The 14,271-nt window shown below is 36.5% G+C and overlaps 1 protein-coding gene across 3 annotated transcripts in view; it reads left to right on the top strand.

Moving 5' to 3' along the window:
- The first annotated feature begins 391 nt into the window (after positions 1–391).
- Positions 392–14,271, top strand: part of NCKAP1 (NCK associated protein 1) — a 95,284-nt gene continuing 81,404 nt past the window's right edge. The window contains exon 1 of one of the 3 annotated variants that reach the window (XM_082466675.1): positions 392–1,142. In XM_082466675.1, coding sequence (XP_082322801.1) covers positions 1,035–1,142 — 108 coding nt within the window. In that variant the 5' untranslated portion in view covers positions 392–1,034. The remainder of the gene's footprint in view (positions 1,143–14,271) is intronic. The other 2 variants (XM_082466673.1, XM_082466674.1) reach the window with 2 other exon arrangements.

The following is a 14,271-nucleotide window of genomic DNA, read 5'->3' as shown; positions in this document are numbered from 1 at the left end:
ACAAACATTTATTTCTGCCTCCCACATGCCAGGGCCTCTTCTATTGGCGTCTTCTCCGGAAGGGTGATCCTCGTCGACAAATTCCAGATTCTGATTATCTCAGGAACTTGAGTTGCCCTCACTTCCGACCTCCTCTCTCACGAACTGCCTTGAGGCGGGGGAGTCAGGATGGGATGGGGAGGGAAAGAGAGGCGAGGCCCGCCTCGCAGAGCACATCTGCTGTGTTCAGCCGGGAACGTCTGTCAAGCAGTGGGAGGGAGAAGCGCATGGAGCCACCAGCCCACTCTCGGGAGAAACTCGCCAGAAAAACACCCGCCCTGCCCCCGCCCGACTCCTCCCCGCGGGCTTCTGCTGGTTTCTTTAGGGAGGTGGTGCGGAAAGGCAACTTTTGGGAACTTGAAGGAGAGGGGTGTGTGGCGAACAGAGAAACGTGACCTCATCGGGTTCCGGCTTAGACTCCGCTGCCGGGATCAGGGGCAGTGGGCGGGCCAGGCCGGGTCGGGACGGGTGTGGGGCCGGGGCAGCGTCCCGAGCGGAGGCAGCAGCGAGGCCGGGCGGGGCGGGCGAGGGCCCCCAGGCGCAGTTCCCTGTCCGGCCTCGCGGGGGCGCCGGCGCGGCCGATCAGGTGACCGAGCGCTCGTCCCGGGCTGCGGGAAGCGGCCTCGTTCTCAGCCGCCGGAGACGCCGCCGCCGCCGCCACACCTAGTGGAGGAGCCCGGGAAGGCGGCTCGGTGGGGGCTGGGGCGGGGAGCGCCGGGGGTGGGGACGGAAGGGCGGCGGGCGGAAGGCAGGAGGTTGCCGGGGCGCAGGCTGCTGAGGGGAAAGGGACCCCGAGGTGTCCGCCGCGGCTCGCTCTGTCACCGGCGCGGGTTAAGGGCGCGAGGGCCATGGGCGCGCTCCCCTGAGGCGGAGGTCGCGGGCGGGAGGGGAGGAGGCCCGACAGAGGTAGCTGCGGAGGCCGCGGGCCGGTGACTGGGCGCCAGGCGGCCGGCGGCGGCGGCGGCACCACCACCAGCACCACCAGCACCTCCACCATGTCGCGCTCCGTGCTGCAGCCCAGTCAGCAGAAGCTGGCGGAGAAGCTCACCATCCTCAACGACCGGGGCGTCGGCATGCTCACCCGCCTCTACAACATCAAGAAGGTGCGCACGGGCCGGCGAGGCCGCGGCGGGGGCGGCGGGCGGGCTGAGGAGGGATGGAGAGCGGGGGAGGCCCGGGCGGTGGGGGCGGCGGGCGGCGCCCGGGACAGAAATCACCGCCTCGCGGCTGCAGGCCCGGCCGGGGTCGCCGGGATGCGCCGCGGCCTAATGCGGAGTCCCGGCGCCTCTCCCGCTGGCTCGCGGGCCGGCCAGGGGCGGAGAGAAGCCATTTCCCCGCTCCCAGCGGCCAGATCCGGCCGGCCCGGCGCGGGGTGAGGGGCGCTGCCGCCGCTGGCGCCCCCTCCTCGGCGCCCCGGCTCCCGGAACGAGCTCTACGGGAAAGAGAAGAGGGTCGGTGGGCGAGAGTCTAGGAGGGAGATAGGAAAACTTGGGTGTTCCATAACTGAGGTCGGATGGCAGAAACCTGGCGGAGATGGAAGCAGTTGTTTTCTGTTTGGGGTTTGTAAGTGTGGGAATGTGGGAAGGGAATGGCTAATCAGGATGAACCCCGCATCCCCTCCACTTTTGCCATTTTATTTTATATTGCCAAATAAAAGTCATTTGAGAGCGTGTTGACGATTTGGAATTATTTCATTTTGAAGGTGGAGAGGAGGGGGAAGTGAGGGTGGAACCAGTTTTCTCCTGAAATACTTCTGGGTTGTGAGTCACTAGAACAGGAATAACAACCTTCTCTCCCTTCCCTCTTTACTCCTCCTCATCTTAGTTTTTCCAGCCATGTCTGATAATACCAAAACATCATTTCTTAAAGTTCGGTGTCTATACAAAATAAAAACTGTGAATATGTTGCTATTACTGCTGATTTTATCGCGTATTCTGATAATTTGAGTAGCTCTAGCTAATAGGCCTGTTGAAAGTCTTTAGGTGGCTTCAGCAGATTAAGGAATGAGGGGCTGAGTTGGAGTTAAGAAAAATAGATGTAAAGATAGAACAAATATTAATTTATCTTAGGAAAGAAAGACCAAAATCCTCTTTCTTTTAAGACAAAGTTAGTAAGTTTTTAATAATTTGATAAAGAGAAAGTTAAGATTTTTTTTGTTACAATCTAGATCCTGACAGTTTCCAATGTGTATTTGATGTTATATCTTCGTAATTATTTTTGTTGGCTTTTTATTGCATGCTGAATGTTTCCTTTTAGTTTAATCATAGCAGTAGAGTTGTAGCCCTTGTGAATTAGGACTCCTGAAGAAAGAATATTTTAAAAAAATTCATATCATGGGGTTCAGTGTAAAACTGACTTATTTGAACAATTTGACGTAAACACTGAATTCTAAAGGAGAAAACTATCCTGGCTTAATAGTGATAAATTTTGTGTAAAGATAGCTATGTTCCAGTCGCTTACCTGGATGTGAGGATTGGTTGACTTTATACGCAGTGCAATCTGGATAGTAACTGCAACATGCCTGTTCACTTTGTTACATTTTATGTGGCAGGAGCTCGGGGTCTTTATAAAGAAGCCCTCTGCATTTACCAAAGAGCCTTGGTTATAAATTTATGTAAATTAGGAATAATTTAATTTTAGATAGTATTACTTATAGGTTTCATTGACCTGAACTTTTTTGTGAAATTATGCTCCTTAACAAACTTGGAAATTGGTTCCTATATGCCCTTTGTGCAAAAAACGAGCAAATCAAACATTACTAAAAGTTTCTAGACATGTGGTATTGTGGTTAAAGGAAATGGTTATGATGGTTTCCAGAAGAGGAAGTGAGAGTAACATCAAAAGTGATTTGGGTATTTGGGCAAAATACCTCTTTTTAAAGAATTCATTGAACATTTTTATGGCATAAATACAATCAGACTTTACATGTTTCATCTTCATAAATGAAATAAGGTTGGACTAAATTCTAAGCATTTGAATGCTTATAATTCCAGTTCACTGCCTTTTCTCAAAAGCATATTTTTTTTCACTTCCTGTTTTGAGAAACTCCAGGCTCTTGTATTATTAAACTAGTAAAATTTAAAATGAGTTGAATGTGATCATTATATCCAAGTGGCTAATATTTTGAATTATTGAAATGTTATATTTCAGCACTTAACGCATTTATAATTTCTTGAGAAATATTTTTCTACCTTGCTTGATTGATTGTGAGTTCTCTCTGGGTGGAGACAGTGTTACTTATTTTTGAATTACTGGTACTTCGGGTCTTACCTGGTCCATGAGGCCTTCAGTTAGGACTTGTTGAAAAGGATGAATACATTATGTATAGTGTATTTTATATATATGCAACATATATATGAATATGTGTATAATCTTGCTCTATTTTTAATAATAATAGCTTTTGCTCTGCTCTCCTTGTGTGATTTTGCATACAAATACATCAGATGGATTTTGAATCTTTTGGCCTGTATAGAGTTGTCTGTAAAGGCTGGCATAGCTTCCTGGCTGGCTAGGATTGAAACATTTGTTCAAAAATCTTGCCAAAAAAGTGAGTGAGATCTGTTTACCATGTGTTTATAAGGTTCCTGCTGTTTACATTTTTATGACAGTATAAACCACATAATCTTTTCAATCTCTATCTCTTATACCTCAAAAAAAACTTCTACCGCATAATACGTGCCTGCCAGTCAATTATCACATTTTTATTAATGCATGTGTGCATTAGATTGTCTATCAGATCTGATTGCTCTGTTTCAATTGAAAGTCTGCAACGGCAATATTTTAGTGAGCATACACAGTGAAAAATACTTCAGTGACCGAAGTAAAATAACTTTTTAAGTTACTGTAATCAAGAGTAATAGGCTTTAATGCTTATTAGGGGAATGTAACATGGTTTCTGGAAAATGTTTTGCTTTTTTAAATAAAATTTCGTCAATTGAAAAAATTTTGAGATCCTTATATGTACAGGTTATGAAAATTTTAAGGAATTTGTAGTCTAATCAGGGATGGAAGAACACATAAAGGAGGACTTTAGGGAAAAGAGGTGAAGGTGGTAGGTAGTTTCACATTTAAATTTATTTATTGCATAATTCCTTAATTTTTTAAAAATTAAAAATATGTCTTCCCTTTTCTGGAAGCTAATAATGCTACTCACTTATATAGTGATTTTTAACATTTTCAGGCTACTTTTATATCTGCTACTGTGGCATGGCAGGCAGTGTGGTGGTGGAAATAAAGTGTACTGGGCCAGAAGTTAGGAGACCTGCCTTCCAATGTTTCAGTCTGTCTCTGAGAGATTTTGTAATATTGGGTAGGTGTCTTGACTTCCCTGAGCTTCCTTTTTCCTCATCTGTAAAATGGGGGAAAATTAACTGTGAAAGGAACACTAAGGTCTGTTCCAGCTCTGATTATGTTATCTTTACAAGTAGACGTTAAGGCCTATTTTAAACAGTAACTGAGCTCAGTTTAGTTTTCCTTAATACAGGGATGGTAATGTGTGCTCTGCCTACTTCACAGAATTGTTTTTGTGAAGATAAAAGATAATAATGTGAAAACAGTTTAAAACTTCTATGAATGTAAGATAGTATTTGTTTAGGAGTCTCAGTAACTTTTTGGGGCAACATTTGTTTTTCTGAAATTTTACTGCTGCTTAGCAAACACATATGCCGAAATTCCAACAGAAGACGTTTTAGCTGACCTTAAAAATATTTTTTTCTTGTTTACTCTTTCTTGTTTTTTCTATTTTTTCCTACACCATCACCAACATGAACTTGATAACAACTGATAACAAAAGGTATCAGTTAATACTTTCATATTTTTCATCTTGTTAAATTATTGCTTCAATTTTAAAGGATAGAAAAGGAGAAAAGACCTACCCTACTATTGCAAACTTCTTTTTAATGGAGTATTTTTGCAGGTTTCAGTGTACTTTTACTTCTTTATTTGAGGAGTACTTCTTTTCCCACAGTCTTTTCCCCGTGATTTTGGATGAATCTATTTCATGAGGAAAGAAATTAATAGAATAGCAGTGTAAAATTGCAAGTCTTTAGCTGGTATCTGCTTATCTAATGGAGGAAGAAAAAATGTATGTGAAGGATGCAGTCGAGGTAAAGCAAGGGGAATCAGATTTAGTCTTCCCTTTCAGTGTTAACGTTTCTCTTCATTTAGGGCCTTATTTTCTGTGTTGGTTGATCAGGAGCAGAAGCATGTTCCAAAGATTGGGATTCTGGCAAGTTGTAGACTAATAAACATTGTTAGTATGCATAAGATTTTTTTTCCCTAGGGAGATTTCATTATCAAGATCCTTAAACGTGTTAAGAAGAAAACAGTCTCTTCATAAATCTGTATTTAAATAATATATATATTTACATAAACAAATCCTACTATATCTGTTTGTAACTTTCAAGGAAGCTGCCTGTAAAAATGAAGATTTGATAATTCTGTTTCTTGTTATGCTGGATGGTAGGCTGAGGAGATTAAGGTCACTGAAAAATTGCATGGGAAAAAAAATTATTTTTATTTTTTTTAAGTGGCAGTGGTAGATTATCCATCTTGTGTTTCCTTTGTGGAATTGTTAGATAACTTAAATATTAATTTTTTTAATGATTATAAAAGGAATACATGTTTATTATCAAAAACTCAAACATGACTTCAGAAATTTTCTGCCTGCTCATCTCCCACTTTTAAAAATAAGCTGTATATAGTTAAACAATTTTCTGTACAAATGCTGACATATGTGCATGCATATTTTGTATTATGATTAAATTAAGTTCTTTCCAAAAATAAAATTGAAAAAGTAGCATGGTACAGTTTTATATATCAATGAAATTAGGGTTCTTAATCTATTGCTTGTATACTTATATTTTAAGAAAATTACAGGGCTGGACATATTTAGCTAGCTACATCCAATATGTTAAAAATGAGGGGAGCCAGATGAGAAAGTGTGTCAGTGTTGAAAATTCTTGTCCTTAACTGGCTAGGATGATTAAAAATTTAATTTGTATTCTTTGATAATTTACTAGCAGTGTTACTGTTAAGTAAAATTCTAACAATAATTTCAGATCACGTTCAGTAGACGTACATTTTATATGTTAGAACTAAATAGTTTTATCTCTTTATTGTTCAACAAAAATAATGTGTAATAAAAGTAATGCTAGCTGCTATTTATTGAGACTCTATTATATGCTAAATTAAAAAAAATTTTTTTATTTCTTCATAGATCTGTGATGTAGGTACCTATTCTATAGATAAAGCAATTGAATTTAGAGAATTAAATTTGCCCAACCTTTACTCTTAAAAAATAAGAATTTGGATTGGCACCTTTCTTTCTTAACCCCTAAGTCTGAGCTCTTAATTTATTTTTGCCATTAGATTTATAGTCATTAGTGAAATTTTCATGGTAGATATAATTAGATTTTTAACACACAATAACCTTAAAGAAATATGCAGTTATATTACAGAAATAATTTTCCTCTTAGACTACTTTTGTATGAACTTTGTACGGATTTGTTATGAAAAGATCATTGAGATCATAATTATCAGTACACCAGTGATTATTAAAGACTTCTGTTTAGCTTCGTAATGTATTAAAATGAGAAATAGTTTAGAATTAGGAAATTTAAAATTCAGTTTATTAGCATTTTTGAGGACATGTATTTTGTATTTACTTTTCATATTATATGCATTTTTCCTTTGTGATTATTTCTAATATTTAGTTCATGACATATTAAAAATACAAACTGAAAGAACTGACCATACAAGTAATACTAAGAAAACTAACAGGAAATTTTGCTTTAAACTGGGGGTAGAATATATATAAAGCAGGAAGGAAGGTGTAAACTCAAAGAAACAGTGAAATAGCATTTATCTTCCTTAATTTTAAGGACGCATACAATCATTTCCTCACTGAAGATATTCTATCTTTAATTTTGAGATTTTAAATATACTTTTTTCATTTTACATTTTGATTCCTGAAGTCAAATGGTAACACTTTTTTCATTGAAAAGCCCTGCATGAATTATAAGAAATGCAATTAAGAAAGTGTAACCAGTAAGTGTGTTTCTTTCTGTCTTGGAGTTTACAAAAATAGCAATATTCTTTTCTATTCCCAAGGCATGTTTTTCTGTTGACTGTTTTTAATATTGTCTTTATTAGTAAATGTAGTAAAATCTTCTTAATTTTGATCCTATTAGGAGTTTGCAGTACTGTAATTATTAGATTTTGATTTACTTAATCTGACAGTGATGAGAGAATCTCCTCCATAATCATTTTGTCACATACTATTGTACTGAAATGTTTTACTTAAATAAGTTAAACTTAATAAGCTCTTGAATTGTTAGTTTGTCTGTGTTGTTCAACTCCATTTGCAGCGACATAAACATCTTCTTGAGAATTGAATGGTAATTAGTAACTTTTATTTGAATCTTTAACATTTTTAATAATGAATTTTGAAATGTATAATGGGTTAAAGGTTTCGAAGGAATCTCTTGTTTTAAGTAAAAGAGCCTGTACTGGAAAATACTTTCTTATTGCATAGTTGATTATTTTAGGTACTTGACAGTAATAAACCTGTGTCTTTAAAACTATTTTATAAGTCACATGAACTATTCTTTTAGTTAGTACCAAAAACTGAGAGTTTCCTTTTCATTCATTCATTTACTCTTCATTTATTGAATGTCTTCCTGGACACTGGGGAAACAGATACATTAAGATACAGTTTCCAAGGCCAAGAAATTCATATTGTAGTGGGTGAGAGAGATGTATAGATAACTAACTAAAATGCAGTGTTTAAGTGTGGTTGTGGGTGTCTTGAGAAGGGAGTTAAAGATTCCTGTCTGGGAGAGATGGGAACAAGAGTTAGTGACTTTTGTGCTTGGTTTTGAAGTATGAATAGGAACTTTAGCTGGGCAGTGACAAGGAGTAGCCAGCCAGTCATTATTCAAGATTTCAGACATTTTTTCAGTGGAGTATATAAAGATACAAAATATAAAGTTATAAAATTCCCTGGTAATATCTAATATCCTTCTTGCTGGCGTATAGCCTCTAAACTTCTCTGTTATTTTCTCATACTTGTAGCATATTCTGTGGGTTGAGAGGGCTAGATTCTAGGTAAAGCTCTGATCCTTTTTTTTTTTTTTTTTTTTTTTTTTTTACTTTGGACAAGTTGCTTAGTCTTTCTGAATTAGGGTTTCTTTATTTAGAAATTGAGGGGACCAGTGGTTCTTAGTCAGGGATACACAATATAATCATTTTAGAAGGTTTTTAAAAATACATACATCTGGGTCATGACCCAAACCTACTGAATAAGAAAAAGCCCCTGAAGTGGTTCTGATGTTAAGAACCACTAAAATAAGTAAAGTGTAACTTCTTAATACTTCTGATTTCTTTTTCTGATAATTGTTCGCTATAATGATTTAATTTTGGTTTTTGGGGATAACTAAATTTCTGTAATGCTAAGCTGCACGTAGACCCTATACTAGCAAAACCATCTATAGGGTACTTATTTGCTCTCAGCTTCTCTTATGCTTCAAGTTACATTTTTGGGTTTTCTAAGCCGTATTAGTCTTATTGATTCTAATTCTTGCAATCTTAGATAGATATTCCAGTTTTCCCACATTTGTGGAATACTCTTTAATTAGCCTTATAAGGTTGACAATTAAATGAGTTAATTCACATAAAGTGCTAGTTGTAGTGCCTGGCACAAGAGTAAGAAGTGAATAAATGTTAGCTATTAGTTCTATTTCTGGGGCTTGAAACATAGTGGACATTTACTAAGTGTTCATTTTTTCCTGTTAATCCAGCTCAAGACCACCTTTAGGAAACATTTCTTAATTATTCCTTTTTACTGTCTGATATTATAGTTTGATATCTACTTACTGCTAATACAAAATAACTATTTGTACTTCAGAAGTATGTTTCTCAGCAGTCCTTTAAAGAGCAACTTCTTTAGAGTAGTAAAAATGTGACCACATATAACACTTTAAAAAAACTGTAACAGAATGCCTTTGTTTTATAAACTGAAATGTTTCTGTATATGAGAAGCTGAAAAATGAGAACAACAAGGACATAGACATCTTCTTGAGAATTGAATGGTAATTAGTAACTTTTATTTGAGTCATTAAAATTTTTAACAATGAATTTTGAAATATATAATGCATTGAAATATTTCTTAAGTTTATGGTTTTCCCAGAACCTGTGCTTAGGAAACAGTAATCCTAATTTATATACCTTTAAATCTGCTACTGTTGACTCTAATTAAGAGGTAATGTATAAAATTACATTAATTTTAAAGCATTTCTAATAATTTCAGTATACTTTCCTATCAAGCTTCTTAATCCAAACTGTAGAAGTGGGTTACTTTTTTTTCCTTCCTTTTTTTTTTCCACCTACCCCAGCTCAAGGGAGAAACTGAAAGCAAATTGGTTGGCCAAAGTATAGGTGATACGAATGAGGGGAAAAAATGGAAAATTAATCAGTAATAATAGAATTTGAAGCTTGTTTTGGTCTTGATAGATTTTCCAATACTTACTGGAAAATTTCACACTGTATTTCATTATTTTTAAAATTAGAAAATAAAAGAATTATACACAAGTTCCTTTTATGGTCCATGATCTTATTGGGTGATGTCCATTTTTCCTCTAGGCATTAATTTCAATTTGCTGAAGACTCGAGGGAGAATCTTTGTCCCTTTATGCCTTCAGTTTTGCAAAACCTGCTTTAAAACAGGTTTATTATTTCTTGTTTATTGAGTAAAAGTTAAATTCCTCTTTCTAGCATAAATTGGTCACATTTTGTATTTTTCTCCTCTTTCCTGATATTCAGATGAGGTTGATTTCTTTCCTGTGCTCTCAAAAATAGCATTCTCACTCTGATCCCTGGGATTTTGTTCATGGTCTTTTCAATTAAGTTATTGTATTAAAAGAAATCGTTTTGTTCTATAGTATTTTGGCAAAGGAATGTGTTTTATTGCTGAGTTAGACTAGAAATTAAAAAATAAAACTTATCGAAATAATCGGAATTTTCCTTTAATAGTGATTACTCCAATAAAAGTTTTGAGCAGCTGAGGTATTGAAAGAATGGAACTATTTTTATATACATTTTTGGGAGCATATATTTTTATTTTTTAAATTTACTTATGTATTTTTAATTAATTTTATTGGAGTATAGTTGATTTACAATATTGTGTTAGTTTCTGCTGTACAGCAAAGTGAATCAGTTTTACATACACATATATCCACTCTTTTTTAGATTCTTTTCCCATATAGGTTATTGCAGAGTATTGAGTAAAGTTCCCTGTGCTATACAGTAGGTTCTTCTTAGTTATTTATTTTATATATAGTAGTGTATATATGTCAATCCCAGTCTCCCAATTTATCCCTCCCTCCCTTCCCCCTTGGTAACCATAAGTTTGTTTTCTACATCTGTGACTTTATTTCTGTTTTGTAAATAGGTTCATTTGTACCATTTTTTTAGATTCCACATATAAGCGATATCATATGATATTTGATATCATATGATATGATATCATATCTTTGTCTTACTTCACTCAGTATGACAGTCTCTAGGTCCATCCATGTCACTGCAAATGGCATTATTTTGTTCTTTTTTATGACTGAGTAATATTCCATCATATATATGTACCACTTCTTCTTTATCCATTCCTCTGTTGATGGACATTTAGGTTGCTTCCATGCCTTGGCTGTTGTGAGTAGTGCTGCAGTGAACATTGAGGTACATGTATCTTTTTGAATTATGGTTTTCTCCGGATATATGTGCAGGAGTGGGATTGCTAGATCATATGGTAGCTCTGTTTTTAGTTTTTTAAGGAACCTGCATACTGTTCTCCATAGTGGCTGTACCAATTGACATTCCTACCAACAGTGTAGGAGGGTTGCCTTTTCTCCACACCCTCTCCAGCATTTATTGTTTGTAGATTTTTTGATGGTGGCCATTCTGACCGGTGTGAGGTGATACCTCATTGTAGTTTTGATTTGCGTTTCTCTAATAATTAGTGATGTTGAGCATCTTTTCCTGTGCTTTTTGGCCATCTGTATGTCTTCTTTGGAGAAATGTCTATTTCGATCTCCTGCCCATTTTTTGATTGGGGTTTGTTTTTTTGATATTGAGCTGGGAGCATATGTTTTTATTTTTATTTCTTGAAAAATTTATTTATTTATTTATTTATTTATATCTTTGGCCACGTTGGGTCTTCGTTGCTGTGCGTGGGCTTTCTCTAGTTGCGGCGAGCAGGGACTGCTCTTCGTTGCGGTGTGTGGGCTTCTCATTGTGGTGGCTTCTCTTGTTGCGGAGCACGGGCTCTAGGTGTGCGGCTTCAGTAGTTGTGGTGCACGGGCTCAGTAGTTGTGGCGCACGGGCTTAGTTGCTCTGCGGCATGTGGGATCTTCCCGGACCAGGGTTTGAACCCGTGTCCCCTGCATTGGCAGGCGGATTCTTAACCACTGCGCCACCAGGGAAGTTGGAGCATATGTTTTTAAATAAGTGTTTTTAGTGTTTTGGAATCTTTGGGTACTCAAAGTTAGTAACTGTAAAACCCTGAGCAAGTCACTGAATTTCGGATGCTCCTTTCCTCTCTGTTGAGTGATGGTTTAGATAATTTCTAAACAAAGGTGTTTTGCATGCAACAGCTGCCCAGTAAATGTTCCTTTTACTCTCTACTCTTGTGTTTTTATTGTTTTCCTTTTTCATGATTGTTGCTTAATCTCTTATGAATAGAGAGAGGACTATTTCTATCTATATATTTTTTTAACATTGTGGTAAGGCAGTTCTTGAAAAAATACGTAACATTAACCATATGAAGTTAAGCTGTGGTACGTAATCTATATTGTGACAACTGAGGAAAGGCCTTGGGAAGGAATTTTGGTGGTAGATTGGCAGAAAGATTTGTTTTAAAGTCATATTTAAAATTACATGAAATCTGATTTTGAGGTTTCTAATCAAAGATGTTTATTTTGTGCCCTGAATAAAATATTATGTGGTTTTCTGAAACATCTTTGTTCTTTATTTTGGGTAATAACGTTATATTTGTGTTTTGTGAAAAAACGAATTAGGAAATACTGAATTGACAATACTGACATTGAATTGGTTAAATGGAAAATCTTATTTTGATAATTGGGAACTCACTATAGATATCCAGGTGTTTTGAAAAGTTTTATTTAAAAAAATAGAAGGTAATTGTTTAAAACTTATAAGTACTTGTGTGCCAGGCACCTGAAATAAGCACTTTATGTGCATTTTGTCTTTTAAAAATCTGAACAATCTACCCTATTAAGTAGGTAATAATAGTATCCTCAGTTTATGGGTTAGAGTACTGAGGCTTAGGTTAAGCAACTTGCCTAAGGTCATATGGGCTGTGATCCACTTAGAGACAAGAATTGTTAATTATTATGTTTAACAGTATTTCCTTTAACACTTGTGTAATTTTATCTGCCACATTAGTCTTAACTTTGTTGAATTTAAAGATAATTAGAATATTCATGGGAAATAAAGTTCCAATTCTGAAAACTGGAAATTTAAGTATATAAATATTTAAATTTGCTTAGATCTTCTGGGATTTTAAATTATAGTATTTTATGCATTATGAAATCATGCTGAGTCAAGATAAAGTAAAACATAAGGTTTTAGTGTGGTGCTTTTTAAAAAAATTCTGTAGTTCAGATATAGTTTCCTTTTTGTCTGGTGAAATAGCCCTTTTAGCCAATTATGCAAAAAACCTTTTATTGTAGGGCTTTTAAGATTCAGGGGTTTAGACACAGTTTTGCCCTCTACTCACCTTTTCTTTTTTTCGGGGGTGGGGGGGCGGGGGTGGCGGTTTGCAGGTTAGAGGTACTGAAGAGTTTTATTTAATTGAATTGGTAATTTGTTAAACCTTTTGATTCAATCTTTTTGGTAGCGTTTCTGGAATGTATTAGTCTAAAATGTATTGATAACTAAATATAGTAGTCTATATCATTTTCTTAAATGCGGTATTTCAAAGGGCAATACTTTTAAGAATGAAAGATTAATTTTGTGTAATATTGTTACTGCAGTAGGATAGGGTTTTAGGTGTATCAACTGCAGGCTGTGTTCTTAAAATATAAGTTGTTATCTTATGATTCCTTTGTCCTCAACGTCATCAAAATGAAATTTTTGAGTTAGAGTGGGAAAGAAGATTAATCTTTATAAAATGAGACATCTGGTTAGTTGGAATTTTGCTGTACTCTTTCAGTATAGTAGGACATTCTTCTTAACTGAATTATTCAGTATGGCTCTTTGCCAAGATGTACTTACCTAGATGACCTTAGGCAAGTTGGGCAAGTTGCTTAACCTAAGCCTCAGTACTCTAACCCAAAAACTGAGGATACTATTATTACCTAGGTACTTTTAGTTAGGTTTTACTTTTTTCTTGCACTTTTTTTTTTTTCTTGGCCTGAGTATTTGCAAGTGTCTGTATTGGTGTTAAGTAAATAAATCAAGTAGGTTGATTTCAGAAAAAAATAAAACCTATAAAAAAGAAGTTTCATAACTTCTTCACACTTCTGTATAGTGTCTATTAACCTTATATTTTTTATTGGCATTTTTTGAATGCTTCTGGTATACCAGATACCTTTAAGAATTCTGCTCATGTACACACATACAGACATTCATGTAACGGGCTGAAAACCTTTTTGGGTACATTGTAATTATTATCACCTAATTAACAGATGAAGAACCTGAGGCACAGAAAATCACTTGGTTATGTTACAGTTAGGAGCCAGGATTTGAACATGGACAGCCTATATCCATGTTTTTAACTACTAGGCTAATCTTTTTCTATAAGTAAAACAAATTTGGTATGTCTAGACTTGGAGTAAATAAAGAAATAAGTGATTGGGGGAAGGAGTTGTAGTCATTATTACTAGTTCTGTATACTCTGATAAAGACTATTCTGTGGTTACTATTCATATGAGACTTTTAGGTAATTATAATTATAGCTATTGTTCACAACAGTTAACATTTTTAGAGCACTATGTGCCAGTCCTTTTGCTAAATACTGTACATGGCTTATCTATCTCTCTTCTAATCCTCATAATTACTCTATGAGGTAAGTACTGATTTCCCCATTTACACGTGAAGAAACTGAGATTAGGAGATGTTATGTAATATAGTCAAGGTTCGATGGATAGTAAGTGATGAAAATTGAAATTCAGCCAGTCTTATTCCAGAGTCTGTATTCTTAATCTTTATGGCATACTGCCT

The sequence above is a fragment of the Balaenoptera physalus genome (assembly GCF_965194825.1).
Source record: "Balaenoptera physalus genome assembly, chromosome: 6".
Lineage (NCBI taxonomy): Eukaryota > Metazoa > Chordata > Mammalia > Artiodactyla > Balaenopteridae > Balaenoptera > Balaenoptera physalus.
This window is presented reverse-complemented; position numbering and strand designations above follow the sequence as displayed.